At 57.1% G+C, this 25,613-nt stretch overlaps 1 protein-coding gene across 9 annotated transcripts in view; it reads left to right on the forward strand.

Moving 5' to 3' along the window:
* The window catches only part of CAMK2B (calcium/calmodulin dependent protein kinase II beta), a 92,599-nt gene that overhangs the window by 32,047 nt on the left and 34,939 nt on the right, over positions 1-25,613 (forward strand). For all 9 annotated transcript variants that reach the window (XM_065938429.1, XM_065938437.1, XM_065938432.1 and 6 more), the window contains exons 2-4: positions 1,777-1,871; positions 18,788-18,847; positions 24,780-24,834. In XM_065938429.1, the coding sequence (XP_065794501.1) occupies positions 1,777-1,871; positions 18,788-18,847; positions 24,780-24,834 (210 nt within the window). The remainder of the gene's footprint in view (positions 1-1,776; positions 1,872-18,787; positions 18,848-24,779; positions 24,835-25,613) is intronic.

Below are 25,613 nucleotides of genomic sequence, written 5' to 3' on the forward strand. Positions count from 1 at the left end.
GTGCGCGGGCTTCTCATTGCGGTGGCTTCTCTCGTTGCGGAGCATGGGCTCTGGGGCGAAGGGCTTCAGCAGTTGTGGCACGTGGGTTCAGGAGTTGTGGCTCCTGGGCTCTTGAGCACAGGCTCAATAGTTGTAGCATGCAGGCGTAGTTTCTCTATGGCGTGTGGGATCTTCCCAGGCCAGGGATTGAACCTGCACCCCCTGCGTTGAAAGGGCAGAATCCTAACCACTGGACCACCAGAGAAGGCCCTGAAGTTTTATTCCAAAAAGGATTATAGCAGAAATGTGTTCTCTATGTAAGACGTTGCTTTCCCATCACCTGGAGCCTGGGCTCGGGGAGCTGCCGGGCTTCTCAGGCTCTGTGGGCAGCAGGGGTGGGGGTTGCTGGGTTCCGATGGGGGCTGTGCCCGCAGGGCCTCTGGGGAGAGGAGACAGAGGGGGGCCTGTGGCCAGGGGTGTCCCCCTCCCCGCTGGCCCACGGGCTCAGCCTTTGTGCCCCCCTCCCCCGGCAGCCTTCCCCAGACATTTCCTATTCCGGCTTTGTCTCAAACATGCTGGGTCTGATGTTCTTCGAAAATGATCTCAAATCAAATTAAACCAACGGTGGTGACAAGTCAAATACCGTGGAGGACCTTCTGATGGACCCCAGGCTCCCTCTGGCCTGTGCTGCCCACCGGCCCTGGACCCTCATGGGCCTGCTCTCAGGGCTCATGGGCCTGCTCTCGGGGCTTGCTCTGCCACCTGCTGCACACCGTCCTCCTCAAAGGGTCAGTGTTTGGGGAGTTACATGCAGAACCTCTCAGTGACCTCAGCAGCGGCCACCCCCCTTTCAGGCTTCCTTCTCCCAGCCCTTCAGGCTGATCCCTGCTCCTCTCAGAAGCACTGATGCTGTGGGTGGGTAAACGTCTCCTCCGCTGTGGGACTGGCTGCCTCTGCTGTATAGTGGAGGTGGAAGATCTGGGGGAGAGGGCCTCTGCCTCCAGCTTTGCAGTGTAATTATGTGATGCGTCTCCCTCCTTCCTGAACCTTCAGTGAGTCCCCACAGGCTGCGCCTCCTTATTCCACTGTCTGGAGCCGGGCCAGCGTTCATTGCTCTGGCAGGACCCTGGGTCTCGAGGACTTGGCATAGAGTGAAGGAGGGTGCTCGCTGAGAGGCCCCCAGACAGGCCCTCAGTCCTGCTGGTCCATGAAGATGCTGAGGCCGGGGGTCTCGCAGGAGCTGAGTGTGCCAGTCAACTGGGATCTGCCAACTGCTGGGAAAGAGGCCCCTGTGGGGCTGGCATGAAGGGTGCAGGGGCTGGAAGTTGTTTGGGGAGGGGTGCCCCTTCCTCAGGGCTTGCTTGGTGGCTCAGATGGTAAAGAATCTGCCTGCAATGCAGGAGACCCAGGTTCGATCCCTGGGTCAGGAAGATCCCCTGGAAAAGGGAATGGCTACCCACTCCAGTATTCTTGGGGCTTCCCTGGTGGCTCAGATGGTAAAGAATCTGCCTGCAGTGTGGGAGACCTGGGTCCAATCCCCGTGTTGGAAAGGTCCCCTGGAGAAACAGAATGACTTCCCACTCCAGTATTCTTGCCTGGAGAATTTCACAGACTGAGAAGCCTGGTGGGCTATAGCCCATAGGGTCACAAAGAGTCAGACATGACTGAACAACCAACTTTAACACCAACTAACACACCCCTTCCTCACACAGATCTCTGCCCGAGGCTGGGTATCAGGACTGAATGCTGGGTGTTCACTGGGGGGATTAACTGTCTGTTTCCCTCTTTCTCTCCCAGGGGGGCTTTTTCTGTGGTCCGACGCTGTGTCAAACTCTGCACTGGCCATGAGTATGCGGCCAAGATCATCAACACCAAGAAGCTGTCAGCCAGAGGTAGGAAGGGAATGGCTGTGTTGGCCGGTGGGAGCTGAGGGCAGGGGGAGCCTGTGCTGGGGAATGGGGCATGGCCTGTGGCTCCCGGGGTGACACAGTCGGAGTGGGATTCGTGGCTGCAGTGGGGTGTGAACAGGGCTCATGGCTGCGCAGGGCTGGGAGCAAGAGGCACCCACACACCCTCACATCTGCTATTGCACTCTCGCTGTTGTTTAGGGGCTCATGGAACCTCTGTCTCTTCTCCCCAGGGCTGGAGGGGAGAGGCATGCAACCAGGTGACTGGACTTGATCCGATAGTGTCATCTGCCCGAAAATGTGGGCCAGAGGAGGACGTAGGGACCTGAAGACTTTGGATGCTTCAGGGGCCACTTGAATGGCATGTTTCCTGACTCAGACCCTGCCAGTCTTCTGGACCCAGGGATGCACGTGGGGACTCATCTGACTGTGCTGGGAGGGCTGGGGGTGTGCCTGCAGGGATGGATGTGATGCTGGCCATGAGCTGGCCCTGGGCATGTGGCCTCACCCCATCCGGGACTTCCCAGGCCCTTGCTGGGGGCGGCCTGTTCTGGGCAGACAGACAGACCCCTGATCCAGTGGTGTTCCATGTGGTGGGGGTGGGGCAAGATGTGTGTGAGGGGGAATGACATGTGGTGAGTGAGTGTGATAAGGCCATGGTGGAGGTGCCACCTCAAGCAGGTGAATTCAGAACACAGAGGCGCGGGGACAAGGGCGGGGAACCAGGGAAGAAGTCTGGCGGGACCTGCCACCCCCCAGGATCTCCAACCCAGGATTAGACAGGAGGAGCTGGATGAGCCCTGGGGAGACAGTGCCGAGTTAAGTCCTCTCCCACCTCCTCCCAGGCACACCCACGACCCTGGTTAGCATCCAGACACAAATCTAATTGAGATGCTCCTTCTCCTCCACGAGGCCCTGACTGTCGGCAGTCCTGGCCCACATCCCGCCCTGCGGTTGGCGCAGAGAACGCCTCCGTCTGTGGGGTCTGCAGCTTCTAGCCCAGCAGCCTGCGGGGGCGAGCGGCTGAGCCTGCTGTGTGGTTCGCTGAGCTGTGTGTGGGTGTTTGGGTGCCTGCTGTGTACCAGGCCTTCGGGGCTGAGTGTTTCCAGGCGCAGGCGCTCCGGTCCCAGCCCATGTTGAGAGGCTGGTTGTGCACCAGTGGGGCCAGTCCTGCATCCTCTTTTTTGCTGCTGGTGTTAGGAGGGGACAGGGGTGACACAGGGCACTGTGGAGACAGGAGGTCTTGGAGCGAGTGCAGCCCTGGGGCATGTGTGGTGGGAAGGCTCAGATCCTGCAGCTAGACTGATAACAGCAATAACACGAAGGCTAATATTTACCAAGCGATTGCTGTGTGTACTGCCAGATGCAGGGCCGCTCCTGTGTTCCCTGACACTGGGTGGGCGGCACGGTTGGACACCGTTGTCACATATGTTTGGGAGCTGTGTCCGCATACGTGGAGTTTCTAAAGCAGGAGCACTCTGCTTCATTCTCTAGGCTTGTGCCAGGCCACAGGAGGCGAGAGAGCCCACCTTCAGATGTCCCCTGGACTACTGAGGGAGCCCCTCACTCATTTGTCAGCTTTACCCAGCGCCTCCCACGTGCCCGGCACTGAGAACGGGGTGATGAGCAAACACATCCAAACAAACCATTACAGCCCCATCTTTGGGGTGGGAGCCCAGGAGAGGGCACAGGGAGGTTGGATGGGTCTTGAAGGATGAATAGGAGTTTGTGAGACTCAAGCAGAAAACCACTTGCGTATGAGTATGTTTCTGTGGAATCCGACAGCTCCTTTCAAGTATATTCACACTCCCCTGTTTATACCCTTAAAGTGAAAGTGTTAGTCGCTGAGTCATGTCCAACTCTTTGCGACCCCATGGTCTGTAGCCTGCCAGGCTCCTCTATCCATGGGATTTTCCAGGCAGGAACACTGGAGTGGGTTGCCATTTCCTACTCCAAGGGATCTTCCCCATCCAGGGATTGAACCTGGGTCTCCTGCATTGCAAGCAGATTCTTTACTGAGGATCAAGAGCAGTGGAAGTCTGAAATTCCCCGTGTTCCACAATCACCACCTGCTCTTTCTTCTGCCCCCCGCAGCAGCAGGCCTGCTGCCCGCTTCCTGACAGCCAGCCTGCTCTCTGCCCTTGAGTCCCAGAGGCTGGGCCAAAGAGATCCCGGCTCATGGCGCCTTTGTGCAACTGTGCAGACGTGGGGCTCCATCAGTCCTGCTTCCGGTCTCAGTGTCCCAGCTGGATGCAGCTCAGGTTGGGTGGTGGGAGGCAGGGCAGCTAGCCAGGGCTGGTCTGGAACTGGAGCAGCCAGCTCTCACCTGTTGTCACCTGCCCTCAGGAGTACTTCCCCCATGAAGACACTCCCTGCTTTGCGTCTACACTTGGGCCCTGGCATTGCTCAGGTCTGTGAAGGTCTTGGCCATTCCCCCCACCCTGTTAAACTCATTATCATGGAAAATTTCAACCACCCCCAAATATAGATAAAATGATAGAATGAGCCCCCAGCTTCAACACAACAGTTTTCAACACTCAGGTAATTTTGTTTCATCTGCAACCCTCCCCATGTCCCACCCCCACTTGCATATCTTGCGGCAGATCCCAGACCACCTGTCATTTCACCACAGTGATCAGCGTGTTTCTCTAATGGAAAAGGATTCTAAAACCAACCAGCCACCTCCCTGTACAGGGACCCAAGGGTCTTTTGACACTCCCCAGCCCCTTTTCGAGCTGAATGGGCAGCTGGAGGGGTAAGAGGAGAGGGTCTGGGACCCCCAACCCTCATCTTCATGCTGAGTGTGGGCCAGAAATGAGGTACCTAGGCTGATGGATTTGGTTTGGTTGCTACATGGCCCTGGCCACATGGTCCTGACTGCCTCACTGTGTGACCTTGGCCGTGTTACTTAGCCACCCTGTACCTCAGTTTTCTCAGCTGTAAAATGGGAATAAATCTAATCACTACCTCAGAGGGGCATTGTGAGGGAGAGAGGAGCGAGGTACTTTGGAGTCAGCCTAGCACAGTGCTGCCCGAACACCCTTTGCTTTCTTTCACTTTTCTTGCCAGACCATCCTGCCCAGCCTGCAGGCTCTAGGACTCCTCCTCCAGGAAGCCTCCCTGGGTCCTCCCAACCAGCTTAGAAACCTAGAGGCCCAAAAGCAGTCACTTTACGAATTTTTCCATTGATCATTTGCTCCTTGAGGGCAAATGCGGCAAGTTCATCTCTGCACCTTCTCAGGTCCCAGCCCAGAGGCTCGGAAAATATATGTAGGAACATCCCACCCTCTTCTTACTTTCCTTTGAGGGCTGGCTACATAAAATCCAAAGTTCTCATTTGGCCTGAAACTCTGCCTGTGGCCCTGTCTTCTCTCTCCCTCCCAGCAGCTCTGCTCAGGCACTGGCTTCTTCTGGTTCTGTAAACCCCAGGGCCTTTGTGCATGCCTTCTCTGAGGCTCAGACAGTAAAGAATCTGCCTGCAAAGCAGGAGACCCGGGTTTGATACCTGGGTCAGGAAGATTCCCTGGAAAAGGGCATGGCAACTGACTCCAGTATTCTTGCCTGGGAAATTCCATGGACAGAGGAGCCTGGCAGGCTATATACAGTCCATGGGGTGGCGAAGACTTGGACACAACTGAATGACTAACACTTTGACTTTCTTTCTAGAAATGCTTTTCCTGAACTTTGTACCTGCTTAACTCCTGTTGATGACACTTCTTCAAAGGGGTCTCTCTTGAGCCTCCAGTAGGAATCTGGACCCAAGCACCCTGTTTTTATTTGATGACTGTCTCACACACTAAACTGCCAGGGCCCGCAGGCAGGACTTCATCTGTTTTGTTCACCATTGTATCTCCTACCCTCCACCCAGTCCCTGAGAGGTGGGGAGCTCTCCATACATCTTTTGGAATGAATGAATGCTTTGAGTGAGTGGGTTTTGAAAGAGTGGATGTGCAGCCTATGCTGGAGTCAGGTTAGTCTCCCAGCTGTGAAGCTGGGACAGGGATTGGGTGGAGCAGCGTCTAGAAGGTGTGCTGCAGGGTCGGGTTTGCAAGGGAGATCCCTGGTCACTGAACACCTGAGCATCTGGGAAGTCCAAGTCCAGGAGAAGTTCTGTGGTGAAGCCAGAGAGTGGTCGGGAAGCAAGGAGGGGAAGCCCAGAGCCGGCTGCTCCTCCCTGAGTCCCGGTGTTCACCTCGAAGCCTGCACCTGTGGCGTCCTGCAGGGTCAGACTTGATCCACACAGAGAGTCCTGACTCCAGACAGTGCTCCCTCCCCAGAGAGGCCATTCAGAAATGCTTGCCCCAGCTGTTGTCCTGGAAGGTGGGAGCAGTGGATCCATGGGTGGGGAGTCTGCTAGGCAAGTGGGAGAGTGGGGAAGTGGAGACTGGACTCAGAGGTCAGAGGGGAAGCCCCTCTTCTGCCCGCTTCATTTTCAGAGCAGTGTGGAGGGGCCTCACCCAGCCCTGCAGTGAGGGGGGTCCCCTCCTGGTCCGAGGACACTGGCTTAGTCCTGCAAGGCTTCCAGTGATAAAGAAAGCAGCAGGAGAAGGGTGCTGGCGCTGGACACAGAAAAACTGTCCCGCTTGGTAACTGAGTTCTTGGGGCCACGAGGACACTGCAGATTACATCCAACTTGTGCCAAAGGCAGTAAGAGTTAGATTTTTTAAATTTAATACTTAATTAAATAGAGGATTGTGAGACATTCAGAATCTGTGAATGTACTGAATAATAAGAGATTATTAAACTACCATTAACAAAAGCAGTTAGAGGAAAATTAATTGACGGGGGTGGTGGCACTTCTTGTTGCTCCCGCCTCCCTGTCCCCTCCCCTTGCTCCTTGTCAGCAGCAAGTGGCCGCTCTTTAGGGCTGGTTTAGTGGCCATTTGGAGGACACCCTGTGGACCGAGCTCTTTCAGTCCTCACTGGCCCCGAGTGTCTGTTTAGTACTCTCTGCCCCAGCGCGTGTCCCAGAAATGACCCCGGTCAGCGCCGACCTTGAGGAAGGAAGGAGGGCCACGTCTGCGCAGGATTGGGGGCTCAGGCCCCCGGGGATGGTGGCCTGACCCTCAGCAGCATTTTCGTGAGGTCAGTGGTGGGAGGCCGGTCCGCGGCCGAGGAAACAGAACCCCACAGAAGCAGAGTCTGGCCCACAGTTGTGATGAGCGGAGCCTGGGACGCTGGCAGCTCCAGTTTTCACTCAGCTGCGGAGGGTCGCGGGGGATCAGGTGTGGGGCTGACCTCCCAGGGGGTGCTCACCGTACAGGTGGGGGACGCACCCTCCCCGTGAGGAGGCTGAGGCCACAGATGAGATCGAGGCTCACCTCCGACCCTCCTCCCGACCCCAGGCTGGTGCTCCGTTTACCTCCAGCCACCTTCGCGTAGGGTCACGCCCTTCGCGGGGTCCGGATGGCCCCTTCTGCCTTGGGGGGCGCCCCTGTCGGCGGTGTGCCGGGGAGGAGTTATCTGGCCTCTAGGGGCTCTCGGGCTGAGCCTGCACCCCTGGCCGAACCTGCCCGGGCCCCTCTTTCCTGCTGCAACCCGTGCTGCCGGCTTCCTGTCGGCCCGCACGACCCACACGCGGGAAGACATCCCAGGACAGAGGATAATGGGCGCCGGGAATCCGCGGAACTGGGTTACTGGAGGACGCGGCGCCGGCACCGCATTGCAGGGGCGGCTGAGCATGCGCAGCGGGCGCTGGGGCGCCCTCCCTCCTCTCTTTCCCTCCTCTCCCCTCCTCTCCTCTCCCCTCCCCTCCTCTTCTCTCCCCTCTTCCCCTCCCCACTCTTCCCGTCCCCCCTCTCCCTCCCTCGAGCACCCCTCCCTCACCTGAGCACCCTTACGAGCCATTCCTCAGCCCCGCCCCCTCCCTTGCAGCTCCCCGGGCCCCAGGGCCCCAGGCAGGGCCTCACTGTATAATGTCCTAATTTCCAATAAAAAATGATTTTTTAGAATAAGTGTGTCCTAGGCCCCCAGTCAGCCTTTGGTGCACCCTGCTCTGGAGTAGGGGCTCCAGGGGACCCTGGGCAACGGGAGGGGGTCTCCCTAGGGACCCAGAGGGTGCAAAGGAGAGGGGGTCCCTCCCTTTGCCCCTCGGTCAATCTTTAACTGGACAGACCCATTTCTCCCAGATTCTGTTGCCAGGGCGTGGGTTTGTGTGGAGTTGCGGGTGTCCTGGTGCAGTTGGGGAGGAAGTAAGAGGGAAAGTTGGGGGTTCTTGTGGGAGGTGACCCCCGCCATTCCCATCCCAGTGGGAGGATGGGGGAGCAATGAGGGAACCAGACTGGGGTGGCCAGATTTTGCAGTTAAATTTGAATTTCAGATAGGCAATAAAAAATATTTGAAGACAAACATGTCCCAAACTGCATGGGACATGCTTCTATTCGAAAACTGTTTACCTGCTCTTGGGACATATTTATATTAAAAAAAATACTTGTTGTTTATCTGAAATTCAGATTTAACTTTTTTTTTTTTTTTTAAGCACACCATGCAGCTTGTGGGATCTTAGTTTCCCAACTAGATCAAACCCGTGGCGCCCTGCAATGGCAGCATGGAGTCTTAACCACTGAACCATCAGGGAAGTCCTAAGCGGGTCATTTTTGTTTTATCAGGCAATGCTAAACAGAACTGTTGAGAGAACAGGTCTTTGTCATTAATTTGTTAACCAAACAGGCTAAGTCAAAACTTCCCTAAACTGGGCGAAGGCAGAGGAGGAGAAGAAAAGGGGTGGAGGCCAGGCTTTGTGGGCAGGAGTCCTCATGGACACCCCCTCCATGTTCTTGGTGGCCTCACCTGTGAGGAGGTGAGAGTGGCAGCTCTGTGGCCTGGCCACTGCTTTTGGGGTGTGTCTGGCTCTGGGGCATAGCTGTCCCTGTGAACCCTGGGTCCTGTGGGCTCCGGGGCCTGGTGGCTTGGATGATACAAATGCTCTGTGTAGTCAGGCTGCGGCAGTTCCCACCCCATTGGGCTGTAGAAGGTCAAGGGAGTGTGGGGAGGAGGCCCAGCCCCAAAAGGAGGGCTGGTCCAGGGTTATTGGGAAATGTTCCCGAGCTCCCGGCCCCTCTGTAGGGGTTGTCTCATCCATTGTTCCTGTCATTCCCCCCAATCTGAAGAGCTCCTTCCTACCACCCCTGCCCACCCCACATGCACCAAGAGCACCCTCCAGGGGTTCAAGGGGCACCTGCAGGTTTGAGGACCCAATTTCTGTCCCACTTTATAGCAAACAAAACTGAGGACATGAGAGGATAGTCATTTATAGTCGGATCACCTCTTTTTTGCCTGTTAGTCAAGGTGGGAGCCCGCCATAGGATCGTGGGCATGACCAAACACAGGACACGGAGCCCAGAGAGCCGAGGTGGACAGCAGGCTGCCCCGCACAGGCTCAGGGCCCGGGGAGGTCACTGCACGTCACACAAGCCACGCAGGACAGAGTGAGCAGCAGACTCTGTGAGGCAGGCTTCATGGTGATGAGAGTGGGGTGCCACTCGTTCCCCCAGGGGGCCGTGGTCACTTGTTTGAATAATTCCTTGCCTGCAGGGGGCTGAGGCCACCAGTGGCGGACAGGTCAGGTCCGAGCCTGGGAGAAGCACCACTTGGCTGGAGGAGCCGGGTGGGGTGCCTACAGCTGGGCCATTAGGGGCCCTCCCGGTTTCACCAGACTTCAGGGCAGCACATCACATGGGACCTCAATCATGAGACGTCACGTCTTTCTGCAGTGGTAACGTGCTGGGTAATGACAGCTCTGAGCCTGAAGAGGGCGCCTCTGCTCCCTGGAGGAGCCGCTGAAAGGCCAGACCGGAGGGACCACGGAGTGAGGGCTTTGAGGACCACTTGGCCGGCTCAGTGCAGCGGGGTGGGGAGCCGAAGGATGCCGGCCGAGCTCCCGGGCACCTGGCAGCTTGCTCGTGCCCCTCGAGAGCCCTTTCTTTGTTGCAGAGAGGCAGTGGCAGCTGCAGGACACACTCAGGCACCCTTGCTGGGCCGTGTGGCTGCCAGGTGATGCTGGTGTGATAATTGCTGGTTAGAAGCAAAACCTGCTACAAGAAGCTACAGTGGCGGCCATTCTTTTCATCCTCATGGCCCTGCCGGTGCCACCGGGGCTGCAGCGAGACTGGACTTCCCAGGGGCCCCCAGTGCTGGATGCAGAGCAGGTAGAGATGCCCCCAGGACCCTTGGTGCTCCCTGGGTGAGCAGGCTGGGCTCAAGCATGTCAGCCTGTTGAAGGCTTGAGAAGCCTGGTGGGAAAACCTTGGGATGGCTGAGGCTTCTGGGCCAACCTTCCTGGGTGGTGGCCCAGCCCCACTCCCCGCACCCTCCAACCTTCCCGTGCCCTGTCGAAAAGTTGGGAGCGATGTTAATAACAGCTCTACCTCAAGGAGGGCCCTTTGGCAGCTCTGCAGGCCTGTGAAGAGCCCAAGAGCTGGTCTGTAAACAGCAAGCGCTAGTTGCAGTGGTCCCGAGGCACTCCTGTGCCCTGGAGTGGAGGAACCACTGGAGTCTCAGACTGTGCTCCGCTGTGAACTTTATCCTCCCCCTGAACCAGCTTGTACCCGGTGACAATGACCAGATGATCAGGCCCTGCTGCAGGACGCTGTGCTGCCCCTGGAGTCGGGCTGGTTTGTCCCACACGTCCCAGGCCTGGAGCCCTGTCAGGAGGCAATAGCCGCCGAGGCCCTGGCTTGGCGACGTCCTTCCAGAAAGACCTGTCCTCCTCTGCAGCCTTCCATCCTGTGCCTAGAAAGGGGATGAAGCTGAGGTCGGAGCCTCCAGCATCACTGTTGCCAATCTGAGTGGTTGTGACCAAACGCCAGGGGTCCTGCACCAGCCAGAGACAGAGCCACCCCTCCCCTGGGTGGGGGGAGGCCAGATGCTGACGCTGGTCCATCTCAGGAGGTTTGAGGAGAGCTGTAGCCTTCGGGGGGAGGGGGAAGCTTCCATGTCCTGTTCTGTGTCGAGCTGTTGGCTCCGCACGGTAGGTGCTGCCCAGGCTCCTGTTCCCTCTGGGCTAAACCAGCGATGGGGTCAAACTGGCAGATGCTGGTGCTTACACTTGAACTGGCCTTTGTCTGCCCTGGTGCACCCACCCCCAGGCCTGCCCACCCCTTTCCTGGGACCCTGAGGATCCTGTAGGTGGTGGTGCGAAGCACCCAGGCTGAGGGCATCGTGGAGGGTGCCAGGGTTTCTGCTGTGCACTCCACTGGCTGCTGTGAAAGCCCAGGGTATTCTGTCAGATTCTGACCCAGCAGCTCGGAACCACAAGAGCTGCCCACCTGTGTTCCCGTGCTCCGTCCCTCCGAACTCTCACAGCTTTGGGACACATGAGTTAAGGACTTGATGCTGGGTAGTGATTAACATGAGCCTGAATGAAATGGGATGTGGATGTTCATGAGCCTCCGAAGACTCTAGAAAGCTCCCTGTGCCATCCGATGGCGTAGGCGGTGGAGACAGGTGGGAAGGAGAGGAGGGAACCCTGAATGAGGAATCCCAGGGCCCAGCGGGGTGGGTCACCTGGGGACAATGAGTCCTTGTTCTCATGTGCAGCCATGGATTCCCACCTCCCTTCGGAAGAATAGAAGCCCTCGGAGAGGAGAGGGGAGACAACTGCTGGGGTCTTGAGTGTTGTCTTGGAAAGAGGCTGGAGGAGGGCAGCAGGGAAAGCAGGGAGGATGACAGGCCAGGTGCCCAGCTCTGCAGGGCAGGCTGCGGGGAGGGGCTAGCTGCTGGGGGAGGGGCCAGCAGTGAGGGTTTCCTCTCTCCGCTGGCCTCTGTCTGTAAACACCCCCCTAACCCTTTTCACTCATGGGAAACTCTCAGCACAAAGCTTGGCCCTGTTTAGGGCCCTGTGCCCAGTATCCCCATGGTCACTTGAGTCTGGCCCATAAGTGAGCCTCCCATGCCCCAGCTTGATGATGTTGGTGTGAGCCCACCGCTGGTTTAGCCTGGAGGGAATGGAGCCTGGGCAGCACCCACCCTGTGGAGCCAACAGCTGGACACAGGATAGGATGTGGGAGCTACCCGCCACCCCTGAAGGCTACGGTTCTCCTCAAACCTCCGGAGGTGGGCAGCATCAGCGTCTGGTATCCCCCCATCCAAGGGGAGGGGTGGCTCTGTCTCTGACTGGTGCAGGACCCCTGGCATTCGGTCACAACCACTCAGGTGAGGATAGGAAGGCAGCCGAGGGCAGGGGCTCCTGCTTGGGCACCCGAGAGCTGCATCTTCCTGCTGCGCCTGCACCGCACATTCAGGCGGATGATTCTATAGACAAGTCGCTGCCTGGGGCCTGGCCACGCACACATTCCCACACCTCATAGCCTGAAAGCTGGCCCTGTCCACTCCTTCCCTGTGGGCACCCTTCTCCCCTGAGACCTCAGCCACAAGGGATGGGCATTCCACACTTCGTGCAGAAGTGACCCCAGGTGGGGGCTTAACCCTGATATGATGCCTGGACCCCCTCTGGCTCAGTGTCCAGTAGCTGCCAGGTTTGGCAGGGTGTCCTGATGATGGGGTGTCCTAGGCAGCGGACACAGTGGCCCATGACCTCTAGCTGGTGCCCTGACATGTTCCAGCCTCCTTGTCCCCGGCCAGGGGTCCAATAGCCACCCAGGAGGAGAGAGCAACCCAGAGCCCCATCCACGTGCTGGGCAGTGTGGACCTTCCACGCAGGATTTCATGTTCGGTCCAGCATGACGTGTCCTCACTTCTGACTTCCTTACTTGTCCCAGGCTGAGCCGGGGAAGCGGGTGGCAGCCCCTCCCGGTGGCTGGGCCTCCTGTCCTTCCTCCGCCCCTGCCCGGCACCTCGCGGGTGTCCTTCTGCCGGTGACAGCACTGCTGCTGCTCCTGGCAGCTGGCGAGGGGCCAGCCACCCACCCACGTCCCTCCTGTCGCCTTCCTCCTGGCTCCTTTCACCCCCCCACCCCGCTCTGCTGTGAGTCACCCGCAGCCAGGGAGCAGGTGGGGGCTGGGGGGCTGGGAAGGCAGCTGTCACCGGGCCTTGGGTCCAGTCCTCCTCTTAGGGACACAGCTCTCTGGGTACCTGTGTCCTCCACTGTGACTGTGCCCCACCCCACAGGGTGCAGACATCCTCTCCCGCCTCTGAGGGCTGCATCTCCTCTCCTGCCCCCAGAAGCCTCCTCTTTGTTCTTCACTCAGCTCTGGGTTCTCCCATCTGGGGGTCTGTGGCTGGGGGGACCCGCCTCACTGATGAATTTAGGATGGTACAGAGCTGGTTTGAGTCTCCCATTGCCATTCATCAGGGTATTATCAGAGTTAAACGGCTAACGCCTGAAACCACCAGGTGGCGCCCACGGCCTGATGGCTGTGTGTGGCAGCGCCAATCTCTTCCTGCTCCTTGGGGGTCCCCTGCCCGTCTCCTTCATGGTGGGCGGTGGGTGCCAGCTACAGCACAGTAGCAGCCCCAAATGGACCTGTCCCCGCCTCCTGGGAGCTCCTGGGGTCTGGGAACTGCACTGGGCCACCTCCCTTCCCGGGTCCCCCTGCTACCCACCTTGGGGACCTCCAGGATGCGGGGTGTGCCTGGCACTAAGATCAAGGTAGAATTACTCAGAAGCTTCCAGGCCCCGTGTTGCCAGGGACACAAGCTGCAGAGTTGCGGGGTGAAGCCTCATGGGCTGTGGCGGGAGCTTAGGGTGCAGGAGCCGCTGATCACAGGTCCCATGTAGCTGGTGTCTTTGACTAAAGTTCTTTTTGTTTTGTTGGATAAACACTTTCATAGGGTATAAGTGAATGCTGTGTTTTATCAGTGGGGTGTTTCTCTGGCAGGAGAAATAAATAGCTTGTTTCTGCCTCTGCTGACGCTGTCTGGGGAGCAGGTGTAAATGTCACGTGTGTGTGTTAGATTGCCCCAGACGCACCATACCAGTCATCTTTGGCAACCGGCCCACAGGTACTTAGGTGGGTCTCCATGGGTGAGGATTCATTAGATGCCTGAGCTTTTACAAGATGGCTGAACTCAGGAGTTCCCCTTTAGAGCTTCACATCAGAGGGGGTGTGGGAACTGAAACTGTACCCCCAGGAATGGCAGACTCCTCCAAAACCCCCCTCTGGCATCCCCCGTGAGTCCTCCCGCCCCCTATCCTGCTGTCCTTGGGGCTTATGGTACTGCTGCTCTGCTCCTTGGGACCCAGGATGGGTGTCCCTGGGCTTCCTGGGACATGCTCAGCCTGTGGGCGAGAGGGGGGCAGAGAGCCCTCCCCTCAACAGGGTGGGGTTCTGGAGGGGGCTTGGCTTGTCCCCTCACTCCCTGGCCCCTCATTCTTCCACACCCTGTTTTGGAGGTTAACCTGAGACCCCAGAGCCAGTGTGTGTGAGGGGAGATGAAGGGACCAACGCGGGAGAGGGGGCCCCACCCCGTCTGGGGGCAGGATGCGTAGGGGTGCCAGTGGGGTGGATCCTCAGGGCTCCCTCGTCCTTGGATGCAAACCTGCACAGGTGTGGGACACGTGCCGAGCCACGTACCAATGTTAGTAACTAATCACTAGCTGACATGGCAGGGGGTCACAAGCAGCAGGTGCTGGGTCTCAGGGCAACTCTGGACACCCAGACCCTCAGCGCACCAGGCCGCAGCTCTGGGAGGGCCCTTTTGAGCCTCTCAGCTGGATTCAATGCCCCCATGACCTCTAGGGCCCTGGCAGTTGCTGGTGGGCCCCTCTTGGGGTCACTCACTGCCTGCCCAGCCAGGATATCACTGCAGTGGGCATGGCAGGGTCTGGCTGCTCAAGAGGACTCTTGGACTTCCTTCAGAAGGGAGCACTAGGCTGGGGTGCCCGGTGTGCTGAGGGGTCCTGGTTGGGGTGGGCAGCCTTCTGATCGTGTTCTCTCCATGGCCCTGCTCGGTGGTCACTGCTGTGGTCTTCTGAGTCCAGACAGGTCTCTGGGGCCAGAGTTCCAGGAGGGAGGCAGGCGGCAGGCTGAGCAGGTGCGGCAGCCCCGAGAAGTCACAGAGCTTTCTCAGGGTCGCTGGCCCATCACATGTCCTGCTGTCCACCAGGGGACGGGTTAGGTGGAGTGTCCTCCAGGTTCTCACTGACAGTTTAGGACTGGGTTGCACTTCTTGTGCGAAGCAGACTGGGTTAACTTTGACTCCTCAAAAAAAAAAAAAAATCTGACTCCTCCAACCATGTCTATGGTTGTCTATTATGATGTTAATTTTGAAATTCGGAGACAGTAGCTCCTAGACTTTGTAGAGGGGCATCCCTGGTAGCTCAGCTGGTAAAGAATCCACCTGTGATGCAGGAGACCCCAGTTCAATTCCTGGGTCGGGAAGATCCGAAAGCAAATCAGAGGATGTGGGCAGAATTGGGATGCTGAGTTCTTCCTCCCATGGCCACATGCCTGGCCCGAGGTCAGCCTACTGGACCCGAGAGGAACAGCCTTCTCCTCCAGCCCCTTCTTATGGCTTCTGGTTCCCATCCAAGGTCACGGAATATCAACTTGGATTTTTAATTTCAGGACAAATATTTTATAACACACTCTCGTCATACTTAACCAGTGACTTTGTGCTTACTGGAGACAGGACCAAATTAGAAAAAAACAAAACAGTATTTTTCCCTATGACAAAAGTATCACAAGGTTGTTGTCAACATTGGGGAAAAAATATAAAGAATAAAAATTATTCATAATTCTGCCACCCAGGGCATAGCAGTTATGATCTTAATGAGATGTCTGCACTTGGACTTTGACCAACTTGGAACATGTGTCGTGATACAGAGTTTCAGAGCTGCTCTCTGGTCAAGTGCTACTGTGCCTGATACGGAAAGGAGACAGCCAAGAGGGTCAGTAACCTGCGTGGCCATTGGGTAGACATCTGCACCTGGGCTGGGCAACCTGATGCCCCTTCTTGGCCCCAAACGAGTAATTTATCCCCCAGACACACTCAGGAGTAGGACAAGATTTTTTGGATGGGGCTCTGCCATTGGTGATAAGACTCAGGAATATGGTTGTTTAAATTATCTGCTTCCCAAAGATGGGTCTCCACATGAATTTTCTCCTGGCTTTTATTTATGACTGCAATCAGGCAATTTTTCCAGGAAAGACGACCACCCCTGGTCTTATCACCTTACCATCCTGGGCTTTCTCTGACCTCAGCCTTGCTCCGGCCCCGTCTGCATGTAGGTGAGCTATTCATTAGCCATCCACATCAGGAGGAAATGAGCTATGACATTATGGGGACAGGGACAAAATTGGAATATGGACTGTAGGTTGGACTGAGTATTGTATCTGCACTGGATTTAGTGAGTAGAGTAACTGCATTGAGATTACGTAAGAGAACGTCCTTGTTCTTACAAAACACGCACCGAGCTCTTAACCTGGTAGAAGGACATCAAGTGTGGGGCTTACTCACTCCTGCTGCAGAGGAAGTTAGTATGTGCATAGGAGAAACAGATTACACAGAAATGCCCGGTCCATTGGCACTTTGTGCTATTCTTGCAGCTTAAAGTTTGAAAAGTCTTCAGATAGTGTCAAAAAAAACCACTAAGCAAGAACAGAACAACCCCCTGAACCCACCAGCCTGCACCTCCAAGCCTCCGTCCTCCTGCCTGTGGGGGAGCTGCCATCTTGGCTGTTGCAAGGACCGCTCCCCTCCCCTCTAGAGTGAGCCTCACAGATAGGACCCCCACCCCTGTTATGTTTGGTGTTGCCTGTTAATGAGCTTCATACAGATGGAAAAGTGGAAGCCACGTCGCGTGTGTTCTTCTGTAGCTGTTTTCCACTTATCCCTCCGAATGGTGGGTGACCCTTGGGCTGCATCTTGTCTACTGATGCCATACCCACCCCGCAGCAGGATGGGGAACGTTTGCTGCATTGGGTATGGAGGTGAGGGCAAGATGGAGATGGAGTGAGGCAAGACGTGCGGGTCTGTCCCGAAGGCCCACCCACTGCCCTGTGGTTTTGCCAGAGCCCTCCCAGTCACAAGGGGTCTGGAAAGACAGGTGGGAGCCAGATGAGCAGCTCAGGGAGGTGTTAGCATTTCTGGGGCTACGGCGGGGGGCAGGGGGGATGGGGTGGGGGCGGGCTGAGTGCCCATCAGAGAGGAGGGAGAGCCTGCTGGATCTCCTGGAGACATTCTGTCTGTAGGCATGGTTTGCCCCACTCCAAAAGGGCACACGCCTGTTTGCAGGTATGTCCATGTTCAGGGCTGTCCTGAGGCTCCCAGCCCACCATCATCACTCAGCCCAGGGAGAGCTGACCATAGATGAGCCAGGGGGCGCCCTTCCTGCAGGAAGACTTGGTGGCTGGGTCTTCCTCATCCCCTCAGTCCACCCCACCTCCCAGCAGAGCCAGGGATGGGCTGGCAGGTCTGAGGAGGCCTGCCCAGTGACTTTATTGCTTCTGAGAACATATTGTAATTAGCCCATTAACTGTGTCCCACTAGTGGGGCTGTCAGGAGTTCCCTGGTGAATCAGGTGATCCTGTGGTCTTCTCTGGTATATTGCTGTCCTCAGGCCCTCACTGTGAAGGGCCCAGGGCAAGCAGGGGTGGGGGCAGGTGTTCCAGGCACCGGACACTCCCTTTCCAGTCACATCCCACCCTGGGGCAGCCTCCCTCCTGATCCCCTGCCTTTTTTCGCCATCCGGCCACACATGCGTGCCATTGCCCTGCTTGTTGGCCTCGATGTGAATGAAGTGCAGTTTGGGTCTTCTTCTGTGAGCGGCTTCTTCCACTTGGCCTCATGTTGGAAGATTGGGGTGATATGCATACGGATGGGTGTGTTCTGTTGTGTGATTTATTTCTGCCTTCTCTGGTCAGTGGAAATAGCTTTTTGTTTTTTTCAGTTTTTCGCCATTATAATCTCATCAGCTTTCAAAATCCTCCTGGCACCTCTGTTTGTTTGAAAGATAAAACTTCTGGCTGATAAGTTGCTCAGTCCTTGGGGGCAGGGAATTGAGGTTCTGTGCTTCTCTGGGTGGAAGGAGGCACATGGGGCTGGGGGGAGGAGGGGTGGTTTCAGGGTCAGTAGCAGCCTTGCCTGGGGCAACTTCCTTCGGAGGCTTTTTTTTTTTTGATGACTTAGGGAATTTTTATTTCTCTCAAACTCTCTGAGTAATGCTTGGTAATTTTTAAGACTTGGTCCAAAGTCTACCATTTTGAAAATCTGGGGATCATGTTGCATACTCATGACCACTTTGTTTCATAAATTTCAAAAGCACTCTCTAAAACATAATTTTAGGGAGCCTCATCTTAACCTGCATAAAAATTTAGATCCCGTGGAAGGTCCTCTGAGGCCTTGACTCTTCTTGCTGACCTGGCATCGACACCAGGACCTGTCAAAATCCAGGCCTGTGTTTTGGAGGTTTGTGCGTGGGGTGGTGGTGTGGGGGCAGGTTTGTCAGCTCACACATCCTTTCCCCAGATGTCCCGCCAGAGGAAGGCCTGGCCCCAGGCTGACCCCGCACACTGGTCAGATGCCCCCAGTTGGCCAACAGTGCTGTTCTGCCAGCCCACGGCCACCTCTGATGAACAAACTAGGCCTCAGCAGAAAGCTCCACAGAGAACAGAATTAGGACAGATAAGGAAAGGATTAATTTGGTGCTGTCAGTTCTGTTGCTGACAGCCGGCATTTTCTCTTCCTGCATCACGTGGGGGAAACTTTTGGCCCCGAGTGAGCACCAACCATGCCTCCCATGGGCCTCTTGCTCCAGGCCCTGGGCAGCCTCTTCCAGCACCAGCGCTGTCAGCCGGGGGCCCGGACGTGGGTAGGGGGTACAATCTGACGTGCCCCCTGGGCAGGTGGTGGTCAGCCGGGTAGACATCGCAGGAAGTGGTAGCCACGTCTCCCAGGCGTGAGTCTCATGGTTGGCGGCCGTCCAGCATGCCGTCGAGGGGGTCCAGGGTGCCACTGGCTGCAGGGCCACAGGGTGATGCTGTGTCCCTTTCTTTCCCCAGATCACCAGAAGCTGGAGAGAGAGGCTCGAATCTGCCGTCTCCTGAAGCATTCCAACATTGGTGAGCGGCCTGCGGTGGGAGGTGGGGGGCGGGGGAGGGCCCAGCTCTCCCATTACAGGCAGCAGGAGGACCCTGAGGGCGCCCCTTTCCTTCCCCATTGAAGGTTCCCACCCTCAGGCCCCTGGAAACATCTCCTCCTTTTGACCCAGAGGGAATCCTGCACAGACTCTGGGGCAGCCCCCTGGGGGAGGCCAAGGTCGGGTTCCTCCTGGACGGGTCCCTGCCCACCACTCTGTAACTCTGTGCCAAGATTCTGGTGATAACACACAGGAGTCTAACATTCTGACGCTTCAGAAAAGCAATGTGATGGCCTGATTACAGAGAAAAAAGTCTGGAAACCAAAGACCAGTCAAAGACCACACCCAGCCTCAGCCTGAGCTCTGAGCTCTGAGGTCTGAGGTCTGAGGATCGAGGTCTAATTCTCGAGGACCTCTGCTCTCCCCGAGCCCAGGGCTCTTGGAACTGCGGTCTGGGGGTGGGGATCAGCTGCCCTGGGGGCCCGTGGAGCCCCCGGAGCCTGGGTCTTGGCCTTAGGGAGTGTGGCTTCCCTGCCTGCAGTAGGACCCTTCTTTCTGCAACCTCCAGGCTGAGTACAGACTCAGCCCAGACACAGTCACAGGAGCTGCTGGGACCCCAGACCCCGGAAGTTGGAGCAGATTTCCGGGGGCCTGTCAGCCTCTGCCCACCCGCCTCAGGTGTGAGGGGCCCCTTGTCCCCACAGCGTAACTGCCTGTCTCTCTTCACTTCTCATCCCTTTAGGGACGTCTGAGGAGCCCAGGACCCAGATCTTGCCCATGCTGGGAGGTAGCCAGGAGACACAGAGGGGAGAGTGGGCCTGTGGCCTCGGAGGCACCCAGGGAACTTGTCAGGGTGGATTCCTGGGCCCTCTCGCCCACGTTTGACTCAGGTGCACCAGGATGGTGCCCGGGACTCTGTTTACAAGGGACGCCAGCCTGTGCTGAGCAGCCGCGTCCATGCCACTCCCAGACCAGGGCCTCAGCCGCAGGGAGGGCCCGGAGGGACCCTGGGAGGAGCCGAGAGGGCTCCTCTGGGAAGCAGGGCATAAGCTGTGTGGGCCCTCGTTTCCGAGGCGGTGTTCAGAGGCTTGGAGCTCAGAGACCTGGATTCCAGCCCCGCCTTCCGCCCCCTCCCCTGCCCCCACCCAGAGAAGCCGCCGCAGCAGTCACTGAACTGCTCTGAGCCCCAGTCTTCTTGTTCGTGGACTGGGCGTGTTTCACAAGTGTGTCAGTGGTCCAGGCTTCACATCAAATTACCCCAAAACTCAACCAACAGGCACTGATTTTCTCTGTTTCTATGGATTCAAGAGCAGTTCAGCTGAGTGACTGAGGCTGCCACACATTTTATGGGATCAATGCCTTTGTTCAATACTTACTATGAAGTTTAAGACAGCAACAGCAGGGTAGGATTCTCTTGAGTCTGGGGGCCTGGGGCAGCTGGGCAGGTGGCCTGGCTCTGAGCCAGCCCTGCTCAGGGCTCCAGAGACAGACAGACAGAGACAGAGAGGGTGACAGAAAGCGAGAGAGACACACAAAGAATAAGACAGAAGCAGAGACTGAGACAGAGACAGAGGGGAACAGAGACACAGAGAGAGATGGAGAAAGAAAGAAAAAGACAGACATAAAGACTGAGACAGAGAGATGGAGAGGGAAGGAGAACAAGGAAGACAGGGCCCCCCAACTGTGTCAGACATACATAGCAGTACTTATCAGTTCAACTGTTTTTAAGAGCATAGTTCTGTGGCGTTAAGTATATTCACATGTTATATAACCATTACCCTTATCTGTACTCAAAACTTTTTTCATCATCGTCAGTGGAAACTCTGTATCCGTTAACGCTAACCCCCACCTGCACCCCTAGGCCCCACCACCCACCATTCTGCTTTCTGTCTCTATGAATTCGACACCATAGGAACCTCATCAATGGGACCATGCCGTGTTTGTCTTTCGGGGACTGGGTTATTTTACTCAGCCTAATGTCCTCAAGCCTCATCCTTGTCGTAGTACGTGTCAGAATTTCCTTCCTTTTTAAAGCTGAATAATATTCTACTGTGTATGTTTCACATTGTGTTTATCCATTCATCCGTCAGTGGACACTTGGCCTTTTTCTGCCTGTTGGTTATTGTGACTAATGATGCCACGAACATGGGTGTACAAGTCTCTTTTTGGATCTCTGCTTTCAGTCCTTTGGGGGTAAACCTCGCAGTGGAATGGCTAGACCATGTGGTGCTTCTGTGTTTAACTTCTGGAGGAAGCACCACGCCTTTTGATGGTTTGGTCTGGAAAGGGTGATGCCGTCACCTTGCCTTATTTTTGCTTGAAGGAGCCCAGCTCTCCTCTTAAAGGAGTCTCATCAGAGGATGTGAATGCCTCTCACAAGCAACACGGTAGCACATGGTGTCTCCTGGCTGCTGGCTGGGCTGTCCTGTTAGGAGTGGGTACCCAGAGTCAGGCCCCCAGGGAGCAGCCCACAGGCAGAGCCCCCACCACTCCCGGGGCTTAGTTTCCATTCAGAGACAAGCGGGCACCTGGGCAGAGGAGACAGGTGCAGGCTGCCTTGGCAGTGCCCCGTGTGGGTACGCTGTGGGGCCTGGGCAGCCCATTGCACCATGTGAGTCCCGGGGAAGCAGGCGAGCGTGTCCAGGATGGACATGAGCTCCAGGGCCTCACTGTGGGTTGTGCCCTCCACACACATGTCCGTCTTGTACCCGACTGTCCGGTAGGTTGGCCCCCTCCACCTGGGGTCTCTGGAACTCCTATTCAGTGCATATTTCCCATTGCTGGTGGGTGCCTGGAGTGGAAACTTAGCCAAGGGCAAGGCTTCCTGCACTGTCACCTCACTGGTGGGCCGTGGCCACCCTGAGAGGTTGCCGCTCAGCAGGTGAGCATGTCCCAAGCTTCCCTCCCTGCCCCCGGAGCTGTGGGTGACAGATTAAGCAGAGCCCATGGTAGGCAGAACCATCTGCTGCTGCTGCTAAGTCGCTTCAGTCGTGTCTGACTCTGTGCGACCGTGTAGATGGCAGCCCACCAGGCTCCTCCATCCACAGGATTCTCTAGGCAAGAACACTGGAGCGGGTCGCCATTTCCTTCTCCAAGGCAGAACCATCTACAGCCTTTTAAAATGGGCCCTGTCAGCAGTGAGTAGAGCCATCAGCCTTGACTCTGAGGGCAGCCCTCAGCCTCCCCAGCCTCCTTCCATCCTCCTCTCAGCCTCCTTCCAGCCTCCCCTCTGCACACTGATCCTCTCTCCTGGGCCTGGCTCATGGATGGCAAATTCCCACCTCCTGGTTTCCAGGGCTGGAACTGCCCTTCCTGGCAGGATAGTCCATCTAGGAGCTGGGCAGGTGGCACCAGGGAGTACGATGGCCCTGGGAGGACTTCCTGCCGAGATGAGGGGGCCAGTGCAGGAGGGGAGGGTAAAAGGTCTCCAGTCTCTGACAACTCAGGGCCCTTGCCGCCATCCACAGCCCTACCCTCCCAAAGCCGATCATAAAGATATGGGGTCCCCCCTCCCGTCGCAGTACTGCAGTCCATGGAGGGGTTCGAGGGGCAGCTTGGGAGGGGCAGAAGGACCACCCCCACTGAGAGCCCCCTGGCCTGGGACTCGGTGTGGTCCCTGGAGGAGCAAGCCCCACAGTGGGAGGCTTGTCCCGGGGCTCCCGACGCCCCCTTGTGGCTATTGGTGTCCCCCAACCCCTTGCTTCCAGGCTGGACTCTCAAGAACTACCTGGACTCTAGTTGCAGCCGCTATATGTCACCCACAGTTATTTACTTACTGTTTTTACTTAAATAGATTCTGTGACAATTCCCTTTTTTACTTAGCCCCGTCTGTGAAATCACGGGTCTGTTGTGCTAGGTGGGTGTTCTTCTAAACCATTAAAGTAGTACATAACTATTTTTTAAATGTTAAAAATGTTTAAGTGAAAAAAAAGGAGAGTGTGTGCATGTGGCCTTGACTCTCAGGGTGAGGGTCCTGCCAGTCCCCTCTCACCTGCTCCGAGGGGCCAGGGCCTGAGGGCAGGGGTGGCCTCCATGGCGGGGGAGGAGGGGAAGGTCAGCAGGACCCCAGATTTATGGACCCCTGGGACTCCCCTGGGGAAGGAGGATTCCCCTGCATGGGAAGAGAAAAGGGTCCCCCCAGGAGTGTTCCTCTCGGGGTGCTGTCTGCAGGCCTGGCAGGGTGGTGGAGGCAGACCCCTCCACTCCCTTCCCCCTTCCACCCTGGGCCTGTCTTTGCTTGGAGTTCCAGGGGAAGCGGCTGGGGGCAGGGGAGGCTGCTCAGAGGGGCTGAGCTGCTGGGCCCCCACCGGAAAGGAGTCGGTGAGGGGAGAGTTTCACTCAGTGATTTTGCAGGAGAGTCCTGGAGGAGGGCGTAGTGAGCCGGCGGCCTGTTGTATGTTAGGAAAGTGCAGACCCACCTGGTGGAGTTGAGGTCTGGGTGGGAGCGAGAGGGTGCCAGGCGTTGGCCCCAGGACCTGGGTCGGATGAAGCTGGATACTGGCCCCTTGAGCAGAGAGATCCAGAGCGAGCAGTGGGTGGGGGAGATGGTGAGAGAACCAGGGTGTGAGATGAGGTGCCCCCTGGAGCTGCCCATGTACTTTGTCCTTAGTGACCAGGTGCCCTGACTGCTGGGAGTGAGCCCTGCTCCCTGAGCCAGGCTTTGCCTGAGGTTGGGGGGCCATTGTAGCCAGATTGGGGTTCCTGATGAGAGGACCCTGCTGGCCGGGCCCTTAGGAAGTCCATAACTGGAGGAGGAAGGATGCCAACAGCCAGCTAAAAACCAGAGCAGCTTCGAGGGCATGAGGAAGGGACCTGTGGGGCCTGGGCGAAGCCTGCTCTTCGCTCTTCCAGCTCCCGCAGGCCCGTCCATCCTGGTGGAGCACAAGACTGCCAGGAGGCCCAGGGAGCAGAGGGGCCAAGCGGGAGCTCTGCCCACACTGCAGCTCAGCGTTGTGTGAGCTGTGTGACCCTCAGCTGGTCACTTCTCTCCCTGCACGGCTGCTGCATGCGTGACCTCTCAGGATGACTGGGATGGTTTCTGATGGGCGCACTGTAGGCTGCAGATACAGAAGGCAGGATCTGTCACCCGGCGGGAAGTGTCCAGAGTTTCCTAGAAATACCTGCCGTTCAGTGCCGGGCACATCTCCAGCTCAGGGAAAAGGAGGCCTTGGAGTGGTGTTCTTCATGCCGAAATCTTCCTCGCTGTTCACTCACTCATTCATCCCCTCATTCATTCATTCATCAACTCCTAACCAGCACACCTCTGGCCAGGCCTTGTTCCAGGCTCAGGAGATGGAGAAACAAACTAAAGCAGAGAGGTCATGAGTGGCCGTGGTGCCATCCTGCTGACCCTGCAGGTTCTGGAGTGGGAAATCAGGGTCTGACTCTTCAGCAGTGATGCCATACTGGGCCCTGGGCAGGTGGACCCCCCCGGGGGTCCCTGCCACCTCAGCCTGTCCTGACGGGTTAGCAGTGGAGCCCTCTGCCCTCCTCGCCCATGAAGTCCCTCAGCAGCTCCTTTCCAGGCCTGGTGGTGGGGGCCTTCGTCCCCACCCCGACCCCTCCTGCGGCTCTCTGCTGCATTTGGGAGCAGGGGACCTGGCCAGGGACTGAGAGGGGACTGGGTCTCCTTCTGGCAAAGGAAAGGAAAAGACAGGAAAGACCAGACCCCTGAGGCCCTCGGATGCTGACTTGGGGTCAGTTGGCTGCAGGGCCCACGGCTCACCCCGCAGACTCTGCAGTGCCCACCCGGGCCCTCCCCAGCCCAAACTGTGGGAAGCCACAGGCCCTTGGGGGGGTGTATGGGCCCTCCCTGAAGGGCTTGTGCTGCTGGCTGTGGGCCTGGATGAGTGTCTGGGCAGTGTGGGTGGGCCCCAGGCTGTTGCCCCTGCTCATGGCCTCTCCTGTTCCCACAGTGCGCCTCCATGACAGCATCTCCGAGGAAGGTTTCCACTACCTGGTCTTCGATCTGTAAGTGCCGGAGCCCAGGGACACGGGCTCTCGTCTGCTCCCAGCATTGGGCCTGGGCTGGGCCCCTTGGCTTCTGTAGCCCTGGCAGACAGTCCCCCGACTCCTGGGTCACCTCGCCCCCAGCCTACGTCGTTGGTTTGTTGGCCTTGCATTGGTGTATGGAATCCCCCAGGGATGGGTTTGCCCAGCTGGGCCCCTTCCCGACCACCCAGAACAGGGTGTGCTGGAGGCCAAGGCAGGGGAAGGAGGGAGGGAAGGATCTTGGAGGAATGGTCTGGCCCTCGGTCTTCTGTTACCTTCCTTGGTGTTCTCATCACCGCTGCACTGGGGTCCATGGACTGGCATGAGTGTATGCTTGGGTGCATAGGACTGCCTGTGTGTTTGTGATTGTGTGTGTGCATTCATATATGTTGATGAGCAGGCATCTGTGGGTGTGATTTGTGGGGGCATGTGCATGAGTGGGTTTCAGTGTGTGCATATGTGTGTGATTATATGAACACATGTACATGTGTGATTTGTGGTGTGTGTGCATGTGTATGTATGTGAATGTGTGTGTGAGTTGGTGTGGACATGTGTGGTGTGAACATACACGTGTGTGCATGGGTGTATATTGGCGTCAGCATGTAACAGTGTGTGTATGATTGCCTGATGTATGATTGCATGCATGTCCATGGGTGCATGTGTGCACACACATGTGGCTTGTGGGTGTGTATGTGCCTCTGTGTGTACATGAGTATAATCTGTGGGGTGTGTGTGCATATATCCACTCTCACAAATCA

The sequence above is a fragment of the Muntiacus reevesi genome, chromosome 6 (assembly GCF_963930625.1).
Source record: "Muntiacus reevesi chromosome 6, mMunRee1.1, whole genome shotgun sequence".
Classification (NCBI taxonomy): domain Eukaryota; kingdom Metazoa; phylum Chordata; class Mammalia; order Artiodactyla; family Cervidae; genus Muntiacus; species Muntiacus reevesi.